Below are 18,829 nucleotides of genomic sequence, written 5' to 3'. Positions count from 1 at the left end.
AAGAAAAACAACTTCTTAAGAAGTCTTATGATGTGAGCGCTTGCCCATTAACATCTGGGTGGAGAACTCGCAACTCAATTCACAGGCAGTACATTACAAAAACATACTTCAGAGGATCAGATTTTAAAACTCTGCCAACATGGTCAAAGATTCAAATAGAGGCTTGAATTCCACACATCTCACATCCCTGACTTACCAATTCCCTGTGCCATCTAATATGCATGGAAATGCATAAAAAAAGAAGTATTTGAATTCTCATTTCCTCTCAATTAGAATTAATCTACTTGAGTAAGTTAATAAGGTTTCACAAAATGGGATGGTTTGTGTAACTTCTAACACAATTAAATATTAATAAACTCCTGTGGGAGCAAGATCAATGAAGTACAAAACATCTTCCTGAATTTTATCTTACAACATGTCATTTTAACCAGTTATATATTTCTCTATACTCTGTAAGAAGTTTTATGCAGCAGTAGAAGAGTGATGAAACCACACAGAAAAATCTCAGCATTTACAGAATAAAGAAGTGTGTGCATCTCATGCTCAATTTCAAGAATGGATTCCACCATATCCTAAAATAAATAACCATCACATATGCGAGACATGTCCAGAATCAACCTGAAATATTATATATAGTCCATCTAGACAGTGATTAACCTAAAATTCCCCTTCTCTGGCCCTATTTGCAACAAAACCAGAATACTATAAAACCAAAAGGTAATCACCTGTCTTAAATGACAATATTAAATTACCTCTATCCAGTTTCCTGTATAATTCTGCCTGACCTTTTGTGAAAGAACATTTCTAGGTATCTGGTTTTTGCTGGTCTCTTGGGTCTACTATGAGTTTTCTCTTCCCTTAATTACAGAAGAAGAATCATAAATCTGAACCTCCATTTCTAGCACTACAACATAAGGTTGAAAGTACATTCTTCTTGCAACAGACGTGTTAGAAACACTGGTCAAAACAAACACCAAGCAATCGTTCTTGAATTTCTAGCAGTTTGGTCTAAAAGATAGACTATGGAAGCCTGCAGAAAGTTTTTTAAGTAACTTTTTCTTTTTAAACATTGATAAGAAATACTATGTTTAAAAAAACCCACAACTAAAATTAAACAAAAATACCCACAACTGAAAAAAGAAAACTTTCTCGTTCTTGATTTCCCAAAATATTTCAGGAAAGTCTAAATTCCCTCATTCCTTAGCCCAAATATTTCATTCCCTGACCAGTTCTTTCACTGACACGTTTACAGAAAGGTTCATTTTCTTTACAGATTTCAAAATATTCATTAGAAGGAAGCACTGCAGGAAGACTTACATTGACATTCTTTGCAGCACTTGCCATCCACATACGCCAGGGCAGAGTTAAGCGGGCAGTCAGGGAGGGGGCAAATCAAAGCCTCGCACTGCACAGTACCGTTCTAGAAGAATAAAAGGTGCTTAACTAGTAGTTATATTTAGCAAGAGCAGAGATGTTCTCACACACAGAAACTCAAAATCTATTTTTAAATGCAATGAACTCTCTAACAATACCCAAAAAGACACTTTAACATCGTTCTTTTAATAACTACAAGAACAGAAACTATACCTTTAGAACATCATCCATGCAATCTTTCAGACACGTATGATGTGTTCTTTGAGATGATAATGATCTAAGATTTTTTTAGAGGCAAATCTATTTGGAGGTAAAACATTCTGCCAATCAGCAGCAAACTGACAGATTAGTGTGAAATAACAACCTCACAGAACAATACTCTACCTTGTGATTTTTACATAAAAGACACTACATTTCTAAAAGGTAATAATATAGCTGCAAGAAAAACTTAAGACAAAAATACATAATGCATTTAACACTAAATTCAAGGCATTTTAAATAGCTATCAGCCAAATTTAATACCATGGACTAAGTCTTCTTCTTGTCAACCACAAAACTCTAAAAGCAAAACTAACATTCCTCCAGAAATATAAAGATCAAAATCATACTAAGCTTAAGGAGAACCATTTGGCAAATTATAGATAGCAGCAAATCAAAGGTGCAGTACAGACAACAGCAGTCTTTTTCACCAATTTCTAATGGCCTTTGGATTAGGCATTTAATGAGTTCAAATAGCATTTATGAGTTTTAAATGAACAGACAATAACAAAGATGCCATGGTTTGGTACCTGAAAGGATACTTGCAATTGGTTCTGGAGTTGTGATACCTTTGGGAATCTTCCATCCACCTAACAAATCTTTTTCATTTGTGATATAACAGAGCGTGCATATGACCCTGACACTTTGCTCTTTATTACTTACTGAGATGTAACCAAAGGCAACTAAAGGGAATCAGGCACAAGGGATCTATTAAATCATTTGCTAAAAAAAAGTCTGTGTTTATAGAGATAAAAAGCAGGGAATTAATTATCCAGAGAAACCGTCTGCAACTCAGTGCATGGGAATAACATGACAGCTAAGTATATCGCATAGCATCTGCCTTTGGTGACATGAAATATAGGAGAGCTACACATGCTGGCACTGCTGAAACAATAGGAAAATGTATATATTAATACTATTCCTTAGATTTAGAACAGGTTTTCTAGCACTTGTTGTAGAAACACTACCTAGCATACACCTGGAAGTTTTCTCATTATCTGCCTCAATAAAACTGTAACCAAAGGAAGCACTAGAGTTGCTGAGTCTCCACTCAAACTGTAGCCATACCATGCAAGTGCAGTTCTTACAGCCATCTGTCCAGGATTCAAACTCTCTGTAAGTCATGCCTTTCATTGTGCAGGTCCTTTCACAGTAGCACTGATCCAACTTGTTCATCCTCTGCTCAGCTTGGGACAACTGTATTTACAGTTCACAAAAACATTTTGAATTTGTAAGCAGTTTGCACATTAGTATAAACATGATTGAAACTGTCCCTCTTATCATCAAGCATGCAGATGAGAGAATACATGTAGGAAAATGCAGTCAGAGATAATAAAACAATTATTGTCAAATACAATATGATTAAACCATCAGTCATTCAGACATGGAAATTAAGAAGCAAGACACAATGCATTTCAGCTTTATCTGACATCAGGGACATCATGAAACAAAGTGAGTAGGTCAAGATGGGTATAGCCCCTGATTTCTCATCTTTGTATGTGGGAACTGACTGAGAATCTTGCTCTACATAAACTACTTGTAGATATTATGTTATGCAAAAAAGACCTGCATCTGAGTACAGAGGCAAAATTGGAAGTAAAGCTCAAAACCAACGTTAGCAATTGTTCCTCCACTTCAATCAAGGCATTTTTAACATCAAATCAGCCAGGTAACAGCATTCCTGCAGACATCTAAAGAACCGACATTTAAAACCAGAAGACTAGTCTATGTTCACTGGCAGACATGAATGCTTTTGGTGTGATATTCTAGGGAAAAAAAAAAAAAAGAAAATGCTGCTTTGGATTCTTAATTCCTTGTCTTGCATATATTTTGTCTGAACACGCCTTTGCCAGCTCGGGTCTAGAAAACTCTTAGACCAGTAAGTCTTGCTGCAATAAGCACTATAAGCACAGTAACCTATTTGATTCTAGGTTGATTTACTTTTTAGCCTAATAGATAGAGCTTGAATATCCATAAGCCCTTTTCTTGCTCAGGGATTTGCATTCTGTTTACTATTAAAAGACATGATTCTATAAAAATATTAAAATACAAGAAAGCTCTCTGAATTGGGAATTTGTATGTATAGACACGAGGCACGGATATATAAATACAAACATATAAACATACCATGCAAGGATGTTCCGCATGCACCCACGTGCACATTCCCACATATTCACAAATAATCTAAAAAGACAGCAATTAAAGCCTTAGAGTCCTCATTTCTCCCATGTCATGACTCCTAGCAAACATTACCTTAGCTGATGTTTTGGCTAAAATGTCTTGCAGTTCCATAATTTTCTGCACAAGTCCATGGAAGTCATTACAAGTTGGGCATGCTAGAATAACAAAATATGTATATTAATTTTAAAAATCCCATGTATTCACAATAGGTTCAATCATGTCAAAGTTGACAACCAATACACTGAAACTCAAGGTTTTAAGAAAGCTTGTAGGACAGAAAGTAGGTATAAAGCACACCTTTCATTTTATGGTATAAGAATTAATAGACTTACTGCGATTAAGATCTGGGCATTGAGAAATAAATCCTTGAGGCATGACAAGTAACTGCACATCTTGCATTATGCCCTACGTGTGAGTAGAGAGGAAAAAAAGGATACATTATTTTTACCTGTCAAAATTATGTTTTCCATTCACCATGTAAAACATTAAAGCCCACACAGAAAAACTGCCTGATAAAAACAATATTTCTGAATACACAGCTTCTTGCCTGGACCCAATGTAGTGATAGAAGAATAAAGAGAAAGTAAAATAGATAGATGTACAAATACAGGCATACTGAATCATTTTTAAAGACATAAGATTAAATGTCAAGATGTAATTATGTGGCAAGAGTTTGGTTGTTTTGAATTCATCATTATTTTTAGTTAGCCATTGCAGAAAAGCTTGAAAATGACCTTTAAAAGTAATTTGAAAAACAGTTGCAGTTTCAGTTACTTTGAAACACTCCTTTAAATAAAATGCAAATTTTTCACTAAGCTATAACTGTCAAATAGAAGAGAAGATTAAAGAAATTTGAGTCAGGAAAAACACATTCATGCAAACCCTTTATGATTTCAATGGAGATCTTTTCATAAAGCATGCAGAATGACGAGAAACTACATGTCTGTTACGCAGTTGCAAGTTGGCAAGAAGTTAGGTGAAGGGGAAGCTTAGTGTGAAATTCAACTATGCCATCTGGAAAGGGCCAGTTTCACCCAGAAGAATAGATCCCATGCTTGCAGGCAGAATTTACCTGCATCCTTAGTCATTAAGATATAATTAGCAGCCACTCTGCTGCTTTCCAAAAGCAAAGGCCAAATAACAATTTCAAAGTGAGCCGTCCTATCATATTCGCTCCAGATGTCCCTTTCATCCATGACTCCCTCCCTGCATCTCCAAAACTCCTTCTTAGGAGGAAAAGCAAAATAATTACAACATGCTTCAGTGTGTTTATGAAAAGAATGTTTCACGACACCAAGAACACAATGCAAACTAAATGCAAAAGTCCACATTTCACCCACATACACAGGGCATTCAATATAGATGCTGTGAAGTCAAAGAACCAGAATTTTGACCTCAAGGGAATGATACGGTGATTTAGCAACCTAAGTAACCTACAGAGAAGAGCAGATGTCACTGGAGGACAGCTAAGAGCGTACTTAAGCACCATGCTTACCTTTCTCCCTTAACAACAAAGCTACGATCTAGGACAACCGGATGCTCCCCCATGCTGCATGAGGAGCTGCAGTGATTAGCTAACAGTGAAAAAAGAGGTGTGCCTGAGACAGGGCTCCACATCAGGACCTCCCACAGCATGTGTTCTGGAAGTCAGGAGCAAAGACCTCTTTGAAGAGCACACCAAAAAGCTTGCTGTACTAATTTCTCCTCCTTTCCTTCCTCAGTGTCAACTTCAAACTCATGTCAACCCAAGTTATGGCATTTTCATGAAAAGGAGGAATGGGAGGGTCCAACCCATTCAAGTTTAAAACACGCTTCACTGAACACACAGTATTCAAATCATTTTGCTATTAATCAACAGTAAAGCTCCTCCAACTATTTGAGGAACTTTATACATCATACATCAGCTGTGATACAAGCTGACTCTGCCACTTGCCAGGAATTCAGGTTCCTTCTCATTCTCCCAAAATAACAACAGGGAGCTGTGACATCTAGCCCACCTGGGCTCCCAAATCAGGACCTCCTGACAGTACACAAGAGGCTTTATATGGGCTCCTGAAGAACCTAGTAGTTCAAATTAACACACTGCTGGATGCTAGGTACCAAGAGAAGTTACATGGTACCTGTCCTGGTTTCAGCTGGGACAGAGTTAATTTTCATCCTAGTAGCTGGTATGGTGCTGTGGTTTGGATTTAGGATGAACATAATGTTGATAACACACTGATGTTTTAGTTGTTGCTCAGTAGTGCTTATATTAGTCAAGGACTTTCCATCTTCCCTTGCTCTGCCCGGTGCACAAGCTGGGAGGAGGCACAGCCAGAACAGCTGACCCAGACTGGCCAAAGGACTATTACATACCATATGGCATCATGCTCAGCATATAAGCTGGGGGGAGTTGTCCAGGAGGGGGGGACCGCTGCTCAGGGATGGGATGGGCATCAGTCAGCAGGTGGTGAGCAGTTGCATCGTGCATCACTTGCTTTGTGTATTATTATTATTATCATCACAACTACTCTTTTACTTTATTTTATTCCAATTATTAAACTGTTCTTATCTCAACCCATGAGTTTTCTCACTTTTCCATTTCACTCCCCCATCCCACCAGGGGCGGGGGAGTGAGCGAGCAGCTATGTCGTGCTTAGTTGCTGGCTGGGGTTAAACCACAACAGTACCATAAATCAGATAGCCAGAATTACTCTCTCAGACTTCAGACTTGAAAGTGAAACAGGTACAAATATATCCCAGTGTGAATATGCCTACTGGCACATTGGTTTATTGCAGCAATATTAGGTTCAAAATCAAATATAGCCAAATAAAATCTTTTTCAGAGTGATTAATGATTTTGAGTACCTTGACCCCTCTGGAAAATCCATTTAATCCACTCAAAGCAGCCTGATTTTCAGAAATAGCTAAGCACCTGGACCTCTCAAAATCAGATCAGTAGGAGTTGTCCCACAGTGAGTGTCTAAAAATGTAGGTTCTCCAAAACACTAAGCAGCATTGAAAATCCTTATGTTCTAAACCGATAAATCTCCTGTACAACAGTGTTATTTTCATTTTCAGATGCAGTTTCACCACTGGTACTATATTATGCTGGAGAAATCACTTAGCACAGTATATATTGGCTATACTGATGCTCTTTCAACAGCTATCCATTTCTGTATTTCTGTTAAGCTGGTTTATATTTGTAACCGAGGCAAAATTCTCCATGTATTTTGTTTAATTTTATCTCCCTTGAAAAGAAAGAAACAAAAAAAAAAATACAGTCCACTACTGGAGTATTTATTTTTCTACACCTAATGAGCTTCTTCACGGTGACTATGATTTGGCAAAAAGTAGAATAGAATCAAGTCAAAAACTGAGAAGGCACAAAAAAAGAACAGGAATATTTTAAAAAGTATTAATTATGAGCACACAGAATAAATGAAGTGTATCTGAGATCAGTTTAAGCAATGCATTAATATTTTCTGATTTTATTCTTGGAGTCAACTGTTTAAGCCAGAAGTATAACTTTGCAGCTTGTTTAGCAGACATCATCTTAGTCTTCTGGAGGAAAAGGAAACATACATTGAATTGAAAAATAAAAACAAAGTCATGCTTCAGTTTTCAAATCTGACTGCCCCACTGGACCTCCATACTTCATACACAAGGATATAAATTAGCATTTAAGTATAGCAAACAGTATTTCAACACCCAAAAACTGATTTTAGCACAAAAGCACAGAACTTGCTGTGAAAACCACAGTCAAAGCGTTTTACACTGAAAAAAAAAGATTTAGCAGGCCATATTTTAAAAAGTGATTTGGTCTGTGATCAACTTCTTCAATTCTGTTTTGCAGCTCAAGTAAAAAGATGCCTACTGGGAAGAAAATGGGACTGCAGTGTGGAAGGCATTCACAGGGATGCCATCATTTGTTAAAGCAGCTCCAGAGAAGACCAAGGCCAAACCACAGACAGTGGCTGTGACCAATGAGTACCACCTAATGGACTCAAAGGAATCAAAATTTACACTCCAGTTTAACATATTCACTTTTTCAATCTTGCTATACCACCAGGCGCTTGCTATATATATACGTTAAAGCAGAAGCAGTAAGCAAAAAGCATGTACAATATTCTTCCTCTGGGGGTAAAAGCATTCTTTTCATTGATGCTAGTCATCTCGCTCATTTCTGAGCTGAGAAGATACTGTGATGAAATCTAAATCCTACAGAGGCAATGAAATTGGAGTTCCCTAGACTGTAGTGTTCTGTGACACACCAAAAATGCATCTAGCTATGAAACAGACAATAACCTGATCATTTCTTTCCTGGAATTCTTTGCACTTGGGCATTTACCTTTCCCTCTATTAGGCTGCTGTTACCTGTGCCATTTGGTGATACTGAGCCCTACGCATCTGGCTCTGCAACTTTATTTATTGAAGTCCAGTTTGATGGAAACACAGCTCACTGCATCAAGTATGCTGATACACAACACACCATGGCCCTAAGAACTGTGTTATGATTGCAGAAGCACAGACTGGTTGAGGTTGGGAGGCACCTCCTGAGATCATCTAGTCTAACTCCCCTGTTCAAGCAGGATCAGCCACAGCAGGTTGCCCAGGACTGTGTCTGAATGGCTTTTGAATATCTCCATAGCAGTCTTACTCTGACCAACCTCACAGTAGAACTGTTTTCTTATGTTCGGATGGAATTTCAGGTGTTTCCGTTTTTGCCCACTGCTTCTTGCCCAGTCAGTGGGCACTACTGAGAAGAGTCTGGATCCCTCATCTTCATTTCCCCCACACATTCAGGTGTTTATACACATTGATAACATCCCCCCTGAACCTCCTCTTCTCTAGGCTGAACAATCCCAGCTCTCTCAGTGTCTCCTCATATGAAAGATGCTCCAATCCCTTCATAATTTTTATTTACGTTCACTCTTTTCCTTGCAGGGAATGCATACCTTAAAATAACCATGTGCATTATTCCTCTGTCCTAGCCAAAAGGTTGTACCCAAAGGTAAGTCCATGAAGGGCTTCTCCACAACTCTTTCATAAATTCTGAAAAGGAAGGGAAAAATAAAGTCCCAAGTTGTTATCATTTCATTTACTCAGAGCTGGAATGTTTCAAATGTGAAAACTTCTTACAAAACAACACTCTTTACTTACTTATTGCAGTCCACATGTAAAATCAAGTGAGAGGCACTGATTGCTAAGGAAAGCCTGTGCCATTTATCATCTGCCAAAATGTATGGGAATACTTCTGTGTGGGAGCGATGACTGCCTGAACGATAATGCAACCTGATTTCATTTCGATGACCACTGCTTTCCAGCTCCAGGTACCTGTACCATAAATGCACCATCATGTCACGAACCATTTTTATCAGCACAGCAACATTTTACATAACACAACTTCTCATTATCATGCAGGAACTGTTTAAAAGAAGGGGAAAGACAAGCAAGGAGATACAAAGATGAAAGTAGACACTTTCCAGATTTGCACTGCATTCTTCTTCTCAATAACACAGAATAGCAGATTCCAACTTTCATGTAAGTACACAAGATCCCAAGCCAAATATTTTTTTCCTCTAGGAACACTATTTTCCATAACACGATCTGATTGGAAATATAATTACTCTATTATGAATAATTGCCTCATATCCTAAAAGCACAGTAAGGATACTCTGAAGGCATGAATTCACAAAAGACAACACCAAGTTCTGTGATAGGGACATCATTAGCCATTACCAACCAGGGAAGTAAGCAAGAACTGAGACTGGACACTGCTTTGTTAGCTTTCGGATGTACTGTTAACATCTCCTTCCATTTTTCATATTGAAATTTGTCCAAAGAAATACAAAATCAAGAAATGCTAACTCTTCCCAACACTTTATATGTGTGTACATATTTGCTTTGTTAAATTATGTGTATTTATGGTGTGTGTGTGTATATACACATGTATGTATATGTATGCACATATATGTACATACATGGTAAAAAAACAGCATTGCAGCTGTACCAAGATAAGTGCACCATACACCAGATTTGCAGATTGCAAACACAAGCTTTGCTGGTGAAATTCCAGCAGATCAATTTAAAAAGCAGCCCATAACCAAACATGGTACTTAGTCAGACAAGCCTATTTCTTGCATATTGGACCTCTTCTGGGAACAAGCTTGACAAACCATGTGTCCTCTAAGTACTAAGTTTCTCATTTTAAAGTCCCCCCCCTAAAATGCTTTTAAAACAGGAAAGAAAAACAGAAATGGAGATTCTCTAATAACCACATGCAACCTACAGCTAAAGAGCAAGGAAAATAACATAGTGTGTGGTGAGATGCACAACAACTGGGAGAACAGACAATCCATTTTTGTCTGTTTTTGCTGCTACATCTGCAATCAGGCATGACAGTGGTTTGTAATCTGAGTGCACATGTGTTTTGGGTGATGTCGTTTATTTTAACAGGCTATCTATATTAAAGAACAGACAAGACAATGATTGCAGTTCTCAAGGGTGAAGATGAGACCAAATCAAAACCATCTTGTACAATCATTATGCCTAGGAGGAGGTTGGGCTCACTGCACATCTCTCATTCCTTCAGGGTGTTTCACGGAGGAACATGCCTAGCAACAGCACAAAAACAATTATCCTTTTGCAAAACTGGCAAAGGGCAATTTCTTCTTCCTCCCCAGTATTAACAAAGCAGTTAACTAGAGTCAGCAGTAAATTTTATAATCTGAGATAATTTACCTCCTCATAGCCCAAAAATACTTCTGCATTGGCAAGAAGTGTAAACTAATTGAAGGCCTGGCTGGAAAAAAATTGGGCAATAGCAGCAGGACATCAGTCAACTTAATAACCTCCTTCATAACTAAAGCTTCAAGGATAAAAATAAGGTCACTCTCAACCTAACAGAGAAGAGGAACATTGCAGAACTGGACTCCTCCAGCAACTTTCAAGTATCTCCACTCAGTTACAGATACAATCTGGAAAAAAGAAAGGGATGGATATGTTGAACCATTATGTCCTGGTAGAACCAACGGCTAGCTCCTACTCTCTTCAAAGTCAGTGGCAGAACCGATGCCAGCACACAGAGATGCAGGCAGGCACAGAACAAACTACAACAGCAGACAGACAGTCAGTACAGAAGGTATAAAATGAACACTCACGTTGCCCCTTTTGCAGGTGAGATAATGAAATCTCTGAGAATGAAACATGGATTTCCCAATAAAAAAAAAAAAAAGACATCTCTAAAAATTTCAGGAATTAACAAGTGCTCAGAGAGGATGCTGACATTCGATGACACTGCAATAAGCAAGGAAATCTTCCTACACAAAGCTGTGCAAAAATTGTGGACACTTGGGTTTTCGTTTTAACTGTGATTAACTGTTTTGAGATCCACAAGCAATCTCTTTTGTTCTTCCATTTGGTAAACTAACAAGTACATCTACCTTCTAAAAGGCTTGATGATTGCTAGAGAAAACGTGCATCAAAATGAAAAAGAAAATAATAGCCATTAGGAGAATTATTGGAGAATAATTTACGGTTTACTAATAATCTGTAGAGGCAGCAGGAAAACACAATTGGAAAAGCAAGTAGAATGATAGCTGGAACAATATTCCCTTCAGCTTGAACTAACGCCATGACACTGAAACACAGGGAAGCAAAAGTTAATCACTTTCACTTCATTTTTTACAAAATACTGTGCTTGCTATTCCACTTTTCTGTATTTGCTTAACTGCCTGGACTTAAACAGCTCTGGCTTAGTCTCGTGAGCTTCAGAAAATGGGACAAAGTCTCAGAACTGACAAACAGGTATGGGTGGAAATGCAAAATCTGCCTGCAGTGAGGCTTCTCGTGCTGTCTGTGAGGCTGTAATAAAGCACACATCTGGGTACACATCTTTGAGAAAGTAAGCTAAGCATTAACAAATACACCTGGATTTTAAAAACTCATTTCTAGTGACAAAAATACTCTACACTTCTCTATATGCTCAGGATTACTCATCTTTTGAGAGAGAAAAGAGGATGATCTCGTTTCCTAAAGGACTTACTCCCAAAGGAAACAATAACTGCATCGTACTGCAGTCCTCTCCTAACCAAGAAACTCATTATTGAAAAGTTTCAGGGGAACCTCATCAGCTGAATCACTGGTTTCTTGTTTACACCAGCCCAGCCCAGCCCATCCATCGCAGAGAGAGCATCAGACAAATTCCCATTACTAACATCACTACCGCTTCTCCCAACAGCTCCAAGGCACTTGTCTATGCTGTGAAAGGCAAATGGCTCCAAGTAAAAAATAAACCACAATGAGAAACACAGTATAACAGGAGAAGCTGTTTCTGCCTTTACTAATGTCCATGATCTCTGTGGTTGTTTAATCAATACCAGCCTACACACTTTGGGTCAAATGGATTGATTTAACTTAGTAGGGAGACGATACGTGCTTAGGTTTACTATGTTTGCCATACAGAGAAGAAAATACCAACCTGAAAAAAGGTTGTTACATCTCCGCAGATCACTCTGTGCATGCACAATCATTGCAAAGGCAACAGCCAAGGCCACCATAAGATCAGTTGCTCTGCTTGGAAACCAGCCAAACAGTGATCCCTTATGTACTGACTAAGGCTGAGCTTATTTTTGTAAGAGGAAGAAATTTGTCTCAAACGCCCCAGAGGAATTTGAGACAGAAAGCAGCGTTATTTTCTCTGCTATCCAGCACTGATCCATTGTAACTGCTGGATAAGAGCTGAGAGTCAGCAGATCTGCTCAGCTGCGGAGCTGCTACCGCCCATCCTGGCGAAGGGCACGTGGTCTGCACGAGCCTGCACAGGACCTGCTCTTCAGGCTGCGACAAACCAGCGCGGGGGAGACTGTGGAACAAGAAGTCAGGATGTACAGCAAAAAGCTGGAGATTTAGGGCGTGAAACGCCAAGTGGTCCTGGTATATGCAGTAGCAGTCTTTGAGAAGAGGGAGGTACGGTCCTTCCAGCTAAGGGCCAGCATTGGTAACGCCAAGTCTTTGATGGCTCACTCGCTCATTTGGCATCCCTGCTCACACAGCAAACACACTGTAGTTGCCCACTCTTGCTCCAGGCAACTAATAAAAATTGACTTCAATTTACAGCATGTAGACAAATATTTTGGAAGCTAAAGGCAAGATATCATGTCTGCTGCTTACGAATTTATTACAGGGTGGGGTATTTTTCAAACTTTTACTACTCACATTTATAGGTATAGTGTTAAAAGAGTTCTTCATGGCTCTTTGATCTACACTAAGAAGAAAAAGAAAACCAACAAAGTTAAAGAGGAGTATGTACTTAGAAAAAAAAAAATCAAAATCCTTACCTCCATTACTTATAAAAATCTTGCATCAAAAATCTTCAGATAAAAAGTTCTGGCTTTTTTGTTAGGTATAATTACATAAAACATAAAAAAGAAGAGATCCTACTCAGTAGACCATATTCATTACAAACTATGGCTACAATAGCATTAAGCAATTCTGCTGGGTGTAGATTATGAATACGTAAAAGCAATTCACGCCACACAGCCGCCACATTCAGCAATGCATTATTTGCTATTTTCCATGGTATGATGACTGGGCAGTCAGGAATGTGAACCTTATTCTTCTATTTGGAAGTAACACTTAAAATGTTCTGAAACATTAACTGGGAGGTTTTACTGCTTGGTGCATGCCCTAGAACAATACGGCATTAAAATATCCCCAGATGGATTCTAAATGCCAAATGGCAACTGCACTATACCTGTAAAAAACTAGTCCCCGCTTCTCATTTACACTACTGCTTGGCCTTACTGGCTTTACCCTCTTCCCTGACTATCTAGAGCTCTACCTAGGCAAGAGATAACTGGCAGTTTTGCCAGGGGGTGATAAAGAAAGAAATGGTCTTTACTTTTCTAGAGAAGTTGGTAGCACTTAGTGCAAGTGCACAGTGGGCAGGAAAGCCACCAATTCCATTTCTGTCCCTTTCGTTTGCTGAATACAGTTTTAGAGCCAGATAAGAATTTTCCAACAGAACAATTTTTGTTTAAAAAATGCTAGTCTGTTCATTAAAACCAAATCTTTTGATAGAAACAAACATTCTCACAGCAAGGCTTGTGGGGTCCAGGATGAAATGCTTGTTAAAATGAGGGACAGAGAGAGGAATCTAAGATTCTCCAAAAGATCTTCTCAAATACTCTTTAATACCACACTTATTACCTATTTGAAAGCAGAGATCCCAAGTGAAGAGAGGTCGAAATCAGAAGAGGGTGTTTCCCATATCAAAACAGATTGCACAAACAACGAGACAGTAAAACCAGTCTCTCACGTCGACCTGATGAGGCTCTTCCATTACGTAGAATTCATCAATCAAAAAGAGTAAGTCAGGTACAAGAACAACGTAAATTCAATAAGTTGATCTCAAGTCCTATGTCTATACTAACAAATAAAGGCCAGCAAGGCCCATTCCCTGGCCCTGAAGACAAAGATTAACAGTGGTGCTCCACTACAATTCACGCCCATATGGGTGCTCTCTCCCACTTTTTCCCCCAAAATGGGTGGTTTTTTTCCATGCTGCCTGTTGGGAACAGTCCCTGGCCAATGCTACTCCACAAGCCCTGCCCTCACATCATCTGCAACCGTGCTAATTGCAGGAGACAAAAGCATGCCAAGGAAGATGCTAACAATTATGCAGAATGGACAACAGCAAGCCAGTGCTCCAGTCTGGGCGCTGTTTGGTTTACTAGCATAGCCCTGGCCAGGCACTGCCAACAAAGCTTTTTACTGCATCAAGGCGCAGGGGGTGGGGAGAGAATGACACTCCTCAGGACACTTGTCTCAGATGGAAAAGAACCAAGTTCAAGTCCCTGCTCCAAATCAGGCAGATTAATGGTGCAAGGAAAATGCCTCTGAAGTACCCCAGCCAGCGAGCTACTGATCATTCTGGCATTTACATCTCTTCTGCTGTTTATTTTCTTCTACCACAAAAAAGGTCAACCATTTCAGCATTGTTCCAGCATGACAACTGGTCATCGCACTGGACAGCTATGGAGGACAGCTGGCAAGGAGGAAGGTGCGTTCCTGATGTGCACCAGAGAAAGAGCCCCATGCTGTGACATGCAGCGAGGAACGCCCTCCACATCAGGATGTTCATGGGAGAGAACAGCCAGGCAACAGATGACTGGAGGAGCAGAGAGACACCATGTCTGTACCCAACTCAAACTAATAAGGCATGTGGGAGAAAAATATATGTCAATAAGATCTTGTTTCTCTCAACATCTTGCAGCTTCTCATCTGACTTCAGTGGGGCTGCTGTGATCTGGAAGACTTTGCTGGCTTTGAAGGCAAAAACTTGCCTCTCACCTGAGAGATCTCTCTGCTCACCTCCCAGACTTTCAGCTCAGCTATGTCCCTAAATCAGGGTAGCAAAATCTTGCCTCCCCCACCTGCAGAGTCTGCACAGCTTCTGCTGAGCTTAGTGCTATGATCCAAGAACCCCTGACCATCACAGGAGCAAGATATCCCAGACCCTCTAATAACAGTGCTGATGACAAGGCGAGGCTCCCAGCCAGCCCTCCTGCAGTGCTTGCGAGAGCTCAGCAGGAGCTAGAAGCAAGAGCTGAGGTCCCACCAAGCTCCCCGAAGCACTCTGAGAAGAGCTATTCTCCCAAAAGGTGCTGGCTTGGCCTTGCAAAAATTCAAACCTGGTGTTTGGCACATTGTCTGTGCCATCCCTGTTTGAGTTATGAATATGAAATCAAATTCCCAAAACCGGAAATACTTTTTGAAACACAATTCTTGCCTTTGAGCAGTTGCTCTCATGCCTCCCATCTCTCTCACTAACCCCATTTATCAATATATTTATTCCCATTTTGTTCTCACTATCACACAGGCCTGCTAATATCAATCTTGCCTACCTGAAGCTTCCTTTTCTGCTAAAAATCAAGGAGGGAAGAAACTTTCCCAGATGAAACATAGTAAAAACAAATGGCATAAACCATCCCTCTCACTCCCTTTCTTGACAGAAGTTCTCCACAGAGAGCAAGAGGACTGCAAATACAATAAACAACTCCCAAATATATATATTAGTAAAAGCAAAAGTCAGTTTCAACTTAACTCTTCTCGTTTCCCACCCTGACAGAATACAGATTTCTTTGTAATTTATTTGTTAATAGAAACCCTTTCGAACAATAGGAGAAGAATAACTATATTTGTCAAAACTCACATTTCAACTATTTCAGTGGTGATTTTCAGTGTCATAGGCAGGGACAAATCTTTTGTCTCTTATTCAAGTAGATCTGCCACTAGGCTCAACTCAAACTCTGGGCTCATAAGTTCTCAACCAAATCACCCTGGATTAGTTGGCACTGCAATGATTTATATCAGCAGACAGGATAACCTGACTTGATTTAACAGAAGTTACAGGAAGGTGGTTTAAAGGTGGGTGCATTACAAGAATTTACACCCTATTGGCAATTTTTGTTTTCTTTTTTTCTGGTCACAAAGTATAAACTAAACTGAAGCAAAAAAATCCAGGCAATAGTGACAAGGCATCAATCAATTTAATAACATCCCTTATAACCAACACTTAAAGAAACAGGTCATTCCCAACGTTATGAAGACATTAAACTGAGTATAACACAAAATTGCTGCTTTACAAATATTCCCCTGCAACCACACACTCGGGGATAGAAGTTAATCTCCCAAACCAACAGAAGCAAGGAATCTTTTGCTTTTGGGGCAAAGGCAAGAGCCCAGCCAAATGGTCAGTGGCTACACAGACAATCCTTTGTCCCACAGAATCTTCTCATGAACTAGAAAAGCAGTGAATGAATGTAAGAAAATATCTTTTTTTTTTTTTTATACCTTTGATGAAACATGCAAACTGCATCAAAAGGCAGCTGACACCAGAGTAGATTTAAATCACTAGGGGAAGTCAATTCAAAAGCAATTGATTGTTATGAACAAATTTAAGAGGGTTCACAATGATTGTCAGAGTAGTAAGAAACAGCAACTAAGATTAACCACCAAAAAAAAACAACAAACATACAGAACATTACAACCGTCCACTCTTCCAGCAAAGAATAGCACAAAGTGGTTTAAAAAGCAGAAGTAAGCTACTACTTCTTTTGGCACAGGGAACAGCCACATACAGCTTTAATGCTTGAAAATGAATCCCATGTTATTCTTACCTAACACCTACTCTGCAAGTTATTGATGGGGAGGGGGAGAGCACCCCTCAAACAAAACCAACATAACTCTACAGTATTGGCTTAAGTGGTAAATACTGGAAGTTTTTCTCAGTGTAATGTGTTTGCAGCAGATTTTGTGGTGTTGGAGAGAAGAGGAGACTTCACACTGCAGTCCAGAAATACACATACTCATACATCAAAAGCAGGGAACGTACAGTTCCACCTCTATTTTAATACAATGGTCAAATGATAGAACAAAATTCATGCATCAGGAGTTCACCTCTGGCAACTTCTCTCCTTGTCCAGCTAAATCTGTAAGAGAGAAATTGCTGCAGATAATTTCCTCCTAGACACCAAAAGAGGTCTGAAACTGCTGTACAGTACAGCCCGTTTGACGGCAGATAATCACAAGACACCAGCAGCTGTGAAAACAAATGCTAAATAAGGCAGAAATTGAATAAATTAGTAGAGATACACAATTAAGTGTAGGGAATGCCTGTCCACAATATTCTTTTGATTTCAGTGCTCCGTTTCAGGATATAAGAAGCATTAACCAAAGGAAAGAATAGTTAAACTACAATCCAGTGATTTCATCCCTTAAGGGCCCTAATACACAGTATCTCAAGAGATACGAATATAACATTAGTTGCATAAAGCCATCTAACCATGAAGGGAGAAAAAAGCTTTATTACATCACTCCACTGTTGCCAATTAAATGAAAATATATGATGGAATAGTGAGACCTAACATATATTACAACCCCATCGCAGATTAAAATCATCTCTCTGCTGATTCTTCCATCAAGTAGAAGCTGAGACAAATTCAGAAGTGAAATGAGGAGGATAATACAGCTTAAACTGAAGGCTGAGTGCAAGCACACAGCAATCAGTGTTTAACAGTGCTTCCACTCGGACTTAAGGCATCACTTCATTAACATCATTCAAAATTTTTACCTTGTTACTGTAAAGTACAATGCTTTTTAGGCAGGGTACTCTATGTGGTCAAGGCGATCCTCTTAAGTCAAGAAAACATTTGTGACTTCTACCTTTCAGATATATGCCATACATAAATCTGCATTCAGCTGCCTGAAACTCATCTGAACGAGTTGATGTGCAATTTCCCTGACACCAGAAGAGTTTTCTTGAAAGTATCACTTCCAAGCTGTACCCAGAACTACTACTGCCTGAACTCCTCGGCTGCTCTAGTCACGGGGGAAAAAAGCAATCTCTGTGGAAGAATATGAGCAAACTAGGAAGGGATAGTTACAGGTATCGTTTTAGATTCTTTCACTTTAAGATCAGTTTTAAAAGATTTGAATATATTAAATACTAGAGAAAAGCATCATCATTATAAAAGGGGAAGACAGCTTTGATACCCAACTAGGAAAAAAAAAAAAAATAAAAGCATTTAATAGAGTAGAGAAAGGTGACTATATCTGCAGAAAATCCATTCAGGAGCTACTTTTTGTGGTGACAGCAACAGCCCAGGCTCAGCAAATGCCCAAGCCTCAGATTGACATGGACAACTTCTGCATCTATCTGATAGCCCAGGGACAGCATTCACCACATGACGTTAGAGAGGAAACTTTGGGAGAGCAGTCCTGTCAACTTCTTAAGACTCAAAGCCTTAAGTAGTTGCATGACCATATCTCAGTGGAAGTATTCATTTTTGATGTTCCTCATAAGGAAACAAGCAAAAAAAAAAAACAAACAACAACAAACAAAAACCCCATAAAACTAGACAACACAAACTGAATCTGTAAACTCTAAATCATGTAAGCTATTTTAACTATATAGTTTTAAAGAAAATTATAAAATTTAAAAAGTAACTGCCATTTAGGAAACATCCTCAAT

The 18,829-nt window shown here is 39.1% G+C and overlaps 1 protein-coding gene across 1 annotated transcript in view; it reads right to left on the bottom strand.

Annotated features, from left to right (window-relative positions):
- The window catches only part of NELL2 (neural EGFL like 2), a gene marked incomplete at both ends in the record, with an annotated part of 155,879 nt that overhangs the window by 110,705 nt on the left and 26,345 nt on the right, over positions 1-18,829 (bottom strand). The window contains 6 exons of the mRNA XM_082308552.1: positions 1,318-1,420; positions 2,701-2,829; positions 3,886-3,968; positions 4,146-4,218; positions 8,751-8,847; positions 8,956-9,129. Coding sequence (XP_082164678.1) covers positions 1,318-1,420; positions 2,701-2,829; positions 3,886-3,968; positions 4,146-4,218; positions 8,751-8,847; positions 8,956-9,129 — 659 coding nt within the window. The remainder of the gene's footprint in view (positions 1-1,317; positions 1,421-2,700; positions 2,830-3,885; positions 3,969-4,145; positions 4,219-8,750; positions 8,848-8,955; positions 9,130-18,829) is intronic.

The sequence above is a fragment of the Platalea leucorodia genome, assembly GCF_965183815.1.
Source record: "Platalea leucorodia genome assembly, chromosome: 4".
NCBI classification, from domain to species: Eukaryota; Metazoa; Chordata; class Aves; order Pelecaniformes; family Threskiornithidae; genus Platalea; species Platalea leucorodia.
The sequence above is the reverse complement of the archived record's forward strand: the minus strand, read 5'-3'. Positions and strand labels throughout refer to the sequence as shown.